Source organism: Vespa velutina, chromosome 1, assembly GCF_912470025.1.
Source record: "Vespa velutina chromosome 1, iVesVel2.1, whole genome shotgun sequence".
Classification (NCBI taxonomy): domain Eukaryota; kingdom Metazoa; phylum Arthropoda; class Insecta; order Hymenoptera; family Vespidae; genus Vespa; species Vespa velutina.
In genome coordinates this window covers 12,521,626-12,534,340 of record NC_062188.1, presented here as the reverse complement: position 1 = coordinate 12,534,340, position 12,715 = coordinate 12,521,626, and the positions used below count along the sequence as shown (strand labels likewise).

Here is a 12,715-nt window from a genome sequence, read left to right as displayed (position 1 = left end):
TGGAAAATTAACGATTTCCTTTATCGATTTAATGTTAATTATGACGCATTTTACTACGCCCGCGTTTTTAAGGTAATTATTAGCGCGTGAAAACAAATGAATTTTTTTTTTGTTTAAGAAAAATGTACTTTTTTACACAACGTTGTTTTTTCAGAGTATATCATAATTATTATTATTTAGCCAGACAGACACTTCGGTCGTATTTATTTATTACACCATTTTGTCTTCTATTAAACGAATGACTTAGAATCCGACTTGTTTGTAATATATTTCATTTAATATATACATTCACATACACACGCATAAAACATTATATATATATATATATATATATATATATATATACACACATACATCATACATAGAAACATACATACATCATACATAGATACATACATACATACATACAAACATACATACATACATACAACATACATACATAGATACATACATACATACATACATACATGCATACATAGATACATACATACATACATGCATACATAGATACATACATACATACATACATACATACATAGATACATACATGCATACATAATACATACATACCTACATCATACATACATACAACATATATACATACATATAAAACTGTAAAGTTGGATTTTGCAGTAAAATAAATTTTGCTATCTTTTGCGTTACAACGTAAAGAAACGTGCAAAATGATCCTAAATAATTATTTATAGCGCGTCTTATCACAATGAATAATTACAATCAGTAATAAAATATACAAAAACGTAGATCCTTCATTATGATATACCAACGATCGTGTACAGTAAATAATATAATTACCATAATCATAATAATACACCATACGATTAAATGTTTGTAATTCTAAAATAACTGAGATGATGTTCCATTGTAACGTTTAAGTTCTGAATGGATTCCTATGCAATAGATCGATTGAAATATTAAAGTAAAATGTATGCAACGAGAGGGTGGGGGCGGGGGCGTGTCTCAATAGTTCTTTTTAATAAACGATTATGACACGCCATCATAGATAAAATTTCTATTAGGAACGTATTTCATATAAACTATTGACGATGATTCTTTTTTGTGCAATAGATCGAATATCCTTTTAAAGTAACTATTTCTTTTTTATTTCCAAAATTAAAACCGTATCGTGCTTGATATTAATACAATTAAGAAAACATAGTAGTCAGAGTCGCTATTTAGAAAAAGTTTAATAGAAAAAAAAGCAAACATACGTGTGGTGAATAAGTAAATAAATTTCAATGAAAGGTTTCATTAGCTTGAATCATTTCTATTTCGAACAGGTTAAAAAGATCGCGAAAAATTGTGAGCTCATAAATATGATTTACTTAATCCTATTAATAATCGTGTCAATAAATCAAAGACTCTTGATGTAAAACGTAAAAAGAGCTTCCTAATAAATATATGTGACACATATGTTGATAAAAATAACGTTCAAGTTATTCGATTATCAATCCGAAAACAGCGAAATCAATCCGAATTAGGCGCCATCTGGAGTTTGAATGCCGAATGAATTTTAGCGAAAGCGCCCCTAACGGTAGACAACACTAGTACATGCGTGTACGATAAGTGATGAACATTAGAAGTGGCCCCTTCCTCCTGATGATAGGCTACATTCTTTACCTACATGTACGAAAAATCTTTGTATGTATACATGTAATGATCATTTGATTCTTTATAATGTTGGATGCCCGCATTATTTGAAGAAAAAAAAAGATCACTTGTAGTAAAAATTATTGGGAATTAATAAGGCTTTTCACACAATATGTTCAAATTTAACTTCCTTTTTATTAAAACATATCAAATCGCTTTCCTTCATTTCCTCTTAAATTTGAGTTGAATTGTTTCTTTTTTTTTTTACCTTATTACATTGAGGCATTGTGAAGAATTTGTTCAACGTTTTCAACAAAGTTACAATATTATTATCAGTGTATATAAACAATTTGTTAAATTAAAACTATCAGCATATGAATGATCGATCGAAAAGACAAGAAAAAAGAAATTAAATAATTTCAGGATAATTGATTTATATCAAATTTATAAGTTATGGTTCAAAATAAATGGAAGAGATACAATGTTATGATAAAATAATTACAATCTTTTCCGATTAAATTCGATGCCATATATACTGATTAAAAGAAAAAAGTAAATTTGATATTTGAAAGCGCCGCGAGTGGTTTTCGCAGGAAACTCTAGTTATGAGAGGGGGTGTAAGGTTGTTGGAAAGGGTGCTCACGGGGTGGAAAAAGAGGGTGTCTTCCATAGGAAAGGAACGTAGGAGAAGAGGCTTCGTCTCAGTGCGCGTTCAGCCGTTCTCTTTACTACTTGTCATCGGTGAATGCGTATACGCGCTCAAAAAGATAGGCGGGAACATCGCGAACCTGAGCTTTTCAATATGATTTTAAGTTACGTTTAATCGATAGGTAGCATTCGCGATATGATTGAAACGAAGTGATCGGAAGAGAGGAGGAAACAGCTGAGAAGTATGAAACGTCCGACGTCTCCTTTTTTTTCCCCCCTCTTGCAATTTTTCCTCCTCATTACAACAGTTATCATCGTCGGTGAGTTTTTCTCTATTTATCGAAGAAAGATGTAGAGAATAATTTAGTTCTCTCTCACTCTTTCTCTCTCTCTCTCTCTCTCTCTCTCTCTCTTTCTCTCTCTTTCTCTCTCTCTCTATCTATCTATCTGTCTGTCTGTCTTATATATCGTTTTGAAAGGATGAAAATTTTACAAGGTCGACAAAAGATATATTCGATGACGCAGTTAACGTCTATGGACTCTACTATGCCCTCTCTATCGTATATCTATGGACAACTAATTTGCGGAAATTCAATCGTAGGCTATGATAATAGTGAGACCGTCCGATGTCACGGTCAGTTAGGATATCTTAGGATAGGCCAATCGAGAGCCTACGCAAATACCTTCACATTTTTGACGAGATTAATGTCGAACATACAACGAATATATAACGAATAAGATTACCTTGTATCGATCTAACGATTAATACATCTCAATCATCTTCGATGATTCATAAATGTTTTTCCCGAATGGATGAAATAATTTTTTTCTCATCCTGATACACGATAATCGAGTTATCGATAACCGTATTAGCAGGAAAAGTACACAATCATATCATCTAGCGGGAATTCGATTTTCGAGAAATTTGTTATTGCATCGATGCCGATTACTTATTATGTCTCTGATGTAATCATTCCGAGATCGTTAATCTATTATGTCATATATTTTCGACTTGTTTTCTATTTTTTGGAAAAATAAACCATTACTTTTTTTTTCTTTTCTTTCGGTAATACCTACTTGATGAATAAAACTAACGAGGATGCTACGAAAGAGAATTGGAGAATCATTGTTATACCGTAGTAGTTGGGTTAAAGTAGGTCACGAATAATGAGGTCCGCTTAATGGACGTCGAGCTTCGTTTTAGTAAGAAAGGCACGGTGAAAAAAGAAAAAGAGAGAGAGAGAGAAATAATTCTTGGATCACATAAGATGCCTTGATAAGGCAATCTCTGTAAAATGGGGTGTTCTCTCTTACTCTCCATCTCTCTCCTTCTCTCCTTCCCTTACTATTTAATTCGAGTATCGAATTCATATCTCAAGGGAGGAGCAGAACAGGATAAAAGAAGATAGAAAGGATCCGGAAGAAAAAGAGAAAAAGAAAGAGAGAGAAGAACAAGAGAAAGTAGGAAGATGAAGTAAAAGAGTTTGTTTCAAGGACCACATCGGCACACTCGATTCTTTCAGAGGTCATGAGATCGATATTAAGCCACTGCCCATAAATACAGAGGTTCCTCACGAAAGCAGGCCAAGTCGGTGTTTTCTTCACTTTTTAGTCTGACCCACTTTATTTTTTTTTTTTTTTGTTGTTTTTTTTTTTATTGAAAGCAAATCATAAGAAGTTTTAGCGAAGAAACTTCGGATCTTTTTATTGTTGGCTTAATCATTTTTTTTCTTCCTTCTTCTTCTTTTTTTTATATATTTTTAATTATCGACTTAGTTGAGAATTTTTGAAATAACGAAAAATTCCAACGTTTCGATAAAATATCAAAAAAAACTCATATGAAAAATAAAAAGGAAAAAGGACAAAAAAATGTGCGAATGGATGAAATTTAACGAATGTCAGCTTATCTGTGACTACTCTACTGTAATACGTTGTAATGCAACGCATACAAAAGTAGAAAACGGAATTCAAAGAGAAATGTATATTATTAAACATGAGAACGAAACTCTACGTGGCTGTATGTTCACCACCCGATGCGTGGGCATAGATATTTTATTTCTTTTATTAGTCGAGTATAGTTATAAAGAGAAGCAGATACCGATGTAAAAATATTCATGTTTTTTTTTCTTCGATCACGTACATTCAAAGAAAGGAATGAGTTTTCTAAAGTCAAAGGAAATTTTATGAAAACCGATTTTATGAAAGTAATAGCGAGGAACGTCTAGCATCTGCTGGAAGAGATCCAACTTTTCTTTGGAGAAAAGACGATCGTATGGTTTTTATTGTATGAATAAAGAGAATGTAGAACATTCTCTTTATTACCAGCAAGGTCTTCTATTCAATTATTTTCATCTGTTATATCGGAACCATTTATAAAAATAAATGTTCTTTCGAATATAAAAAGTTTATATTATAACAACACGAATTATACAAATAATGTAAAATATTTGTATATTCGAAATTGTAGAAAAAGAAATTCTGTTAAAAAAGAAATATTATATTTATAAATACGAATTTTAATAAATTAGAAATTTATTACAATAATATAGCAATTATTTATGAATAAATTCGATAACTATGCCAAATAATAGAAAGTAGTCAATTATGATTTTGAAATATCGTATTCTGATATAATCGTATAAATAATCAGAATAACCAATATTTTTAATGTAATATACTCTTAACTTTTAATGACACTTATTTATGAATTAATCCATTATATTTTGCTGTTATTAGTGAGAGTACTGAGAAACATGAAATTGTGATTTGAAAGCAATTGTCGATCAAAGAATGGACGTTGTCGGCTTCGCTTTTAAAGAAGGGGGAAAGAAAGAGAGAGAAAGAGAGAGAGAAAGAGAGAGAGAGAGAGAGAGAGAGAGAGAGAGAGAGAAAGAAAGAAAAAGAGAAAAGAACATGATGGCGAGAGTTGAACGAGGTGAAGAAGGCTTCGACATAGGTGGAAAAGCGTTGTTATCGATCGAACCAATAGACGGCAAGTCAGGTGAATATCGCGAGGGAGTACTTGGACCTGGCTCACTGGGTTAAAGTGATATGTAATATTCACTGTGACTACAGTTCGGCAAAGTGAACGACGTAATATCTACGATAGTATTCATGCAGTTATCAGATTTTCTCTTAAGGGAGCTATAATATCCTAATAGAATTATTTACTAAGGACTACTGAAGAAATATTTTCCAAATCTATCTGTATATTGCGTTCTTCTTATCGGATTTATATTCCTAATCTATCATTGGCAAGATGAGACTATAGAACTTTAAAACTCTCGATGATATATACTGATGTTGTTTGCGATGGATTCAATAAAAGAAAAATAAGAAGGATAGGAAGGATTCAATAAAAAAAAAAAAAAAAAACGACGTTTTTAGGGCAGACTATTGAAATGGCAAGCCGAGGTTATCGAGGACGAATAAATGGAAGAGAAATGAAATGGAGTAGAAAAGAGATTAGAGATTAGAAGGACGATCTAGATGGAAAAAATTAATTTCTCGAACTTAGCCGTATTCCAAAATCCTATTTTTTTCTTTTATTTTTTTTCTATTTGATTAACATGGCTCAAATTCAATCGAATACATTTATCGAAAAAAGAGAAAGACTTCTATTTTCTTTATTCTCACGATCAATTCCTAGTTCCGTTTCTATTTCCGCGTCTAATCTTCATAGAATATTGTAATCTTTAAGTAAATTGATATCTATTATCATGCTAAATCAAAGTCTTTTCTTTTTTTTTCTAATTCTTTTTATTAATTTATATACTTTTCTAGGCGACATTACAGAAAATAGAGATTAAAATGACAAAAAAAAAATTTCTTTCAAAGAAAGCTTGAAGGTATCAAATCTAATCCAATTGACCGAGTTCTTATTTTATTTTCTTTTTGTTCTTATTTCGATGTTTCCGTTAGCATTAAGTAAACTTTATCGAATCATCGTCTCTCGTATCGATCGAACGATGCTCAGAAAACAGCGACAATGTTCGTCGTTTGTGAAGCGCAACGTCCTATTATTGATCGACATTTTCTAGTAGAGTAATGTTTCCAATAAATTAAGTTATGTGCTAGAACATAAAAAAAGTAAACATTTACTTTATTTTCTTTTCTTTTCTTTATAGCTAACGGCAAGACTGAGCTAAAATCTAACGTGGATAATACTTCGGTGAGTAATTTATACTAATTGAAAGTAGGAGATCGATTTGTATTCTTTTTCTTTCTTTCTTTTCTTTTTTTTTCTCTTGAATTTCTTATCACGATCGTTGTCGTCAGATTCTCGTTGCAAAGAACAGTGACGTTAACACGGCGAATGACTCTTTGAAGCACGTGAGAGATTCCGATGAGAAAGGAAAAGAGGAGGAAGAAGAGGAGGAGGAAGAGGAAGATGATGGAGACGGCGATGGAGACAACGATGGAGACGAAGAAGAGAAGGAGGAGGAAGATGTTTCGGGAGAGGTTGAGGAGGATGAATACGAAGGAGAGGAACGAAACGAATATGAGGATGAATTAAGGGCCTTAGCAGAATCTCATGAAGCAATGTCAAAAGACGAAACGAAGGATGAGACAAAAGATGAAAGAACAAATTCTAATACGAACAATTCTTCGACAGCGAAAAACTTTGAGTCGCATGAAAATGTCCTTGAAAATAAATCTGACGAAGACATAGCTTCCAATGAAGCTATTACCGATGAGCTACCAAAGAAACACGAAGACAAAGAGGTTGGTTCGTTTAAAAAAAGAAAAAAATAAAAAAGAAAAATGGATGAGAAAATAGAAAGAAACATATAAGAAACTTCCTTCTCTAACTTTTTTTTTCTAGGTAGCAGATTTGTTGAAGTATAAAAAAGAAAAGGGCTTGCGAAAAATAGAGGAAGATGGTCTTAGAAAGAAAAAGAAAAAGCGAGTACCAACTGTGAAGAAAGAATTGAGCACGCAGAAAGAGATTCTTCTTGTTGGCAACGAGACACAAGTTTTAAAAAGTCTCGTACCTTCGGAAGAAACCTTTAATGATTTGAACGAGGAAACTGATCAAGTGAAGAGAAGAGATTTTGGAAGAAACGAGGTGAGAAGCGAAGATAAATCTTTTTGAGCGTCCACTGCATTTAGATACGTTAACTTGTACATTTTTTATGATTTAGGTTCAGGTATTATATGTCAGAGAACTTCTCTTTTTTCTTATTGCAAGAGATTAATATCAGCTGATGTTATTATTAAATAATATTTTTTATTCATTTAGCGAGCAAAGGATAAAAGAACGTCTATCATTCAAGAGGATTCTTATCGGAATATGTCCAACGAAATGCCAGAAAAGTTTGATAATAAACATGATACTTCAGCGAAAAATCTTAAATCGTATTTTTTAAAAAAATGCAAAGCCGAGCAAGAGAATAAAGATAAATTGCACGAATTGAAGGTAAGAATCGTTCAAAAAAAATTCCATTTTACTTGTCAAATCGAATTTTTTCAATTGTTGAGATTGTTTATCGTAGGATCAGGAAGATAACTTAGTGAAATGTTTATTGAAGTTTAAGGCGGAATTAGTTGAAGATTTGGAATTATGGGATAAAGTACAACAGTTTTTAAGTAAGTTAATGAACGTAATAATTATTTAATTTATTTAAAAAAAAAAGTCACAAGAAAATCAAAATATCGTTTACAATTTGTATAATTACTTTTGTGATCAATAATTAACTCTTAAAATATATATATATATTATAATAATTTTCATATATATATATATATATATATATATATATATATATATATATATATATATATATATAAATGATAATTCAATTCTTTAGATAATTACAAAGACATCCTCCTTCCTAGATTAAAATTAAAAATTGAATTCTTCATTTTAGTGAAAGTAAAGGCTGATTTAAATTATTCGAAGAACATACAAGATATTGAAAAGAGAAATTACGATGGACCATTAACGATCTCCGCTACGGTAACCGAGACATCACAGGATGATTCTCAAAAGGAACGTAAGAAGGGAAAGAAGAAGAAGAAGAAGAAGAAGATGAAGAAGAAAAAAAAGTTGCAAGATCGCCGCTCAACAAAGACAACGACTCCGGAGATAGGTACACTTCCGTCTACAATGACGTCGACGACAACGACGACGACGATATCTCCGTCAACAACGACGTCTATTCAATGGCAATTGTTAGCCGAGAAACTTTTTGGACCTCCTTGGCAAGAGAAAGTTCAGCCTGAATCGGATGACATCGCTAAAATTCGTTATTCGGTCGATTCGAAACCAAGAGCGATTACTTCGTCGTCGATTCGACGATTTATCGATCAGCAGGATGTAACAAATAATCGAAAGGAATTAAATGCGGAAAGGCAACCCTTGTTATTGCAAAAAGCATACAAATTGTCAAGTAAATCGAATCCCTTTCCGTTCGAGAAAATAAACACACAACGTAACAGATTCGATTCGCAAATCGATCGTTTAGGAGAATATGAAGGATCGGAACAAGTCCTTCAACGTCTTCGATTCGGTCAAATAATCCCACCACCTCGAGATTTCTCTCGAGAAAAGGATCAAGAGGATTATCAGGATGATGATGGACAAAGGGAGGAAGATATAGTTCACAATCGAGAATACAGGCCGTCTAATCAGAATTATGCAATGAGCAGAAGTTGGCCGGATATACCTCTGAAGTATAATAATCGGCCTTGGAAAGGAGACGGATGGGATGAAAGAGATGAACGTACTATGCCATCGGGTTTACCGAATGAATGGTCTTGGAAACAACCGCAATATAATAATAATTTCTGGCCGACTCGTAGTAGAACTTGGCCATCGATTAGAAACTATTGGACGCCGTTAGATAACGATTATGAAGAAGAATCGGATTTCGTATCGAGAAATCGGCTTGATCGAAATCGGCAATGGAGAGAATCACAAGAACGAAGACAAAGACAAAGGCAGGAACAGGAAGAGAATGAAGACGAAGGACGTTTCTCATACCCGTGGGAATTAGAAGGGCCTAACGTTTGGCCAGGCTCACAATCTTTACAAGTGAAACCGCCATGGTCGCAAACGGAAAGTAATCAAATTTCTAAAACTCATGATAATATCGAACGAAAGACAGTGGAAACTCCATTGTATGCCAAATCAGATACCAAATTCAGACCTTACGAATCATCGAAATCAACGACCAAAATGGCGAAACAATATGGTAAAAGTAAAGTTTCCTTACCGAAGATTAGTATGGCAACTTGGAACAGTTTGACCTCGGATCCAGCGACTTGGCCGTACAGATCCTCGGATACGAAGCCATGGCCGAAAGATGAGAATGGTAAATCGTACAATCCTAATGCAGATTTGGTTAAAAAATTAGGCCTAGACAAAAAAGAGGGTACGATTTGGCCGAAAGAGGAAACTGTGAAGACTTATAAGATATCGAACGATCAATGGAATCCCTTACAAACAAATTCAAAGAATTCGTCAAATCAGGAAAAAGAATCCATTGCAAAGTACAAGCTTCCAAAGGATAGATTTGATTTTGGTATTTACAATGCCAAATCAAAAAATATGAAAGATTGGAGGAAATCTCGATCCGAAGAAATTCGTCGATTCGGACCGTTAAATGATGACATTAATAACTGGTATCGTGACAACGAACCAAAAACAATATGGTCCACGAAAGAAGCTTTAAATTCTAATTTACCAAAGATACAATCAGTTGGTGCCTGGGTCATGCCTCCTGATAAATCTACGTGGATGCCCTATCGATTTGAACCTCAAAATGATCCTTTCAACGAGAATCCTACTGGACCTACGATCCGTCGTTGGTTTGAATCGAACGGAAGTAGCAGCTCGATTCCAACTTACGCAAAACATATCAACGAAGTTGAATTATGGTCTCCAAGATCCAAAAATGTCAATCTTTGGAATAAAGAATACGATTTAACGCAAGACGAATCTAATATTTCCGATCGTGGATCGTTAAAATCGAATAAAGTTATTGATTGGCCATCCAAGTTTGAAAACGATTATTCGAACAAAGAGAATTATGCTTTGTGGAATCGGAAACGTAGCTTTGACAAAGGCCAACCTGAAAACGTTGATTTAGGAAAAGGTAATCACGATGTTTCCTCTGGATCTTTGAAAGTAAATGAGACGAATATCGGAATAGATAATTCTAAGGAGACTTTATCGTTACATAAATCAAACAACTGGAACAACACTTATGAAAGAACTAACTCATGGCCTTCGAAATGGAAACAATTTAGTTATCATAGAGTTACTACTCTGCCAATCTCGAAACCAGGGACGATATCGAATTTCTCGGCAAAATCGAGAAACGCTTTTGTTGCTGTTTCCGCGGTTGCATCGCCTAAATACACGATATCGAAAAACGATATCGTAGAATCTCAAAATAATCGAAATGATCTTTTAGAAAAACAATTGGAGGATCTTAGACAACAGAATTTATGGAGTTTAAAAGCGAACGCTATCGAGGTAAAATTAATTTTATAAGATAAAAATAAATCTTATTAATAATTTAGCTCTTCTTCTTATCTTTTATTTTTCTTTTTATATCTTTACAAGGAATCTATACGATCACTGAGTCCGATAGAAAGAAGATTGACGATTGGATCGACGATTGAACCAACATTAACAAATATCACGAATTTCACGTCCATGGTACACCGTCCGGAAGAAGAGCTTCCGAAATCTGGAAATAAAGAATACCAGATGCATAATAAATAATCAAATAATGTGGAGACCCCGCGAGAATTTTATTTGTTTTTGTAAGAACTTGATCTATATATATATAGACGAGAAGTTTAATTAAATTCTTAAATAGTTTCCAAGGATGATATTTTGAAACAAATTTAATTTTTTAGATTTCGTTGCTTTGCGTTAAAATGGACGAGGTTAATTTATCTTTCTTCTTAACATACTTTTTAATTATCAATTTATATATTTTAATCTTTTCACTTATTTTAAAATATGTAGCTTTGTCATATATATATATATATATATATATATATATATATATATATATATGTATATATATTTGATTTTATTACATATATCAATTTTTTGTAAATGAGCTTCTTTAGATACAGATTACGATACCGACAGCTCGTGGCTTATCATAAAATTATGAGAAAAAACGACAGGGTCTCGGCACAAATTAATTGAACGAAAACGTTAACCGTAAGAAATGATTAGAATAAATCCTATCATTCCCATTCCATTCGATTCGATATAGACTCAACTTAACTCTTCAACATTCCTTTTTACTCGACTCGATTAATCTTACCTAGCTTTTACATCGTAAATTTCATGTATTAACGGTCCTATATTCGTAAAAAACTTTTCGGAATAATAATTTTCATCTAACAATTTCTACTATATGAAATCAGAAATATCGAATGATGTTATGACTTTATAAACTATAAAAGTTTTTAAGCATGAAATACTATGAAAGATATCAAAATGATATTAACGTATATTAAAGGTCATCGAGAAGTGATGTGTATATACGTATAGGTACATATAATATAAACAGAAGATAAATATCAAATAGAAAAAAAGGAAAGAAATATAAAAAAAGGAAAAATATTACGATTCAATGTTTGATCAAAAATAGTTGTACGCACAACAGTATAGGTATCTACATATACATATACATATGCATATATATATATGTATATATATTTAATTGTTAGAAAAGTTGAAGTCTTGTTGTGCTGATTTATGTTAATATCTAATCCAAAAGACTCTGGAATGATTTCCGTTCAGATACGCGGATTCTGTGTATATATATATATATATATATATATATATATATATATATATATATATATACAGGCATGTATATGCATCTATATACATACAACGTATATGTCTAAGTATATATGGAGGATATATACGTTAATAATTAACATTCTCATGGGCTTTCCGAGCATTGGCTCGACGTGATCGAATATGCACGATCTTAAATATTTGTCAACAAACAGTAGATCGTAGTTTGATCGATATTTTTAATCCTCGAATGATCTATATAATACTTAGCACAAAAAAAAAAAAACAAAAAAGCGTAATATATTAAGAAATATTTCTAACGTGAAAGTGAAAGAATCGTAATATGTCGGACACGTTTCAAATATCCACACGAGTTTCGAATGCTCGATGAAAAAAGAAAAAAAAATATATATATATATAAAATATATATATATCTTTCTCCCCCCCCTCTCTCTCTCTCTCTCACTTCCCTCCTCCCCCTACCTCCTGTATGTACGTATGTTCGTAGGATTTTCTGTTATCAAATCTGTATTTTAATTCGTTTAAGGAGACAAAAGCGAGAATAAATGTCATACGTTGTATATTCTTCATGGCACTTTGTTTTTCGAAATTTTTATTTCCCCGTTTCTTAAAATATCCCAATTCTAATAGAATGTATAATGGACATTTCCTAAACATTTA

The 12,715-nt window shown here is 32.4% G+C and overlaps 1 protein-coding gene across 1 annotated transcript; it reads left to right on the top strand.

Moving 5' to 3' along the window:
- The first annotated feature begins 2,261 nt into the window (after nucleotides 1-2,261).
- LOC124949092 lies at nucleotides 2,262-12,629 on the top strand. The gene is made up of 8 exons (XM_047493684.1): nucleotides 2,262-2,576; nucleotides 6,384-6,427; nucleotides 6,535-6,981; nucleotides 7,082-7,324; nucleotides 7,499-7,675; nucleotides 7,752-7,845; nucleotides 8,127-10,738; nucleotides 10,829-12,629. The coding sequence occupies exons 1-8, from the start codon at nucleotides 2,501-2,503 to the stop codon at nucleotides 10,988-10,990; spliced, it is 3,855 nt and encodes a 1,284-aa protein (XP_047349640.1). The 5' UTR covers nucleotides 2,262-2,500; the 3' UTR covers nucleotides 10,991-12,629.
- The last annotated feature ends 86 nt before the right edge of the window (nucleotides 12,630-12,715 follow it).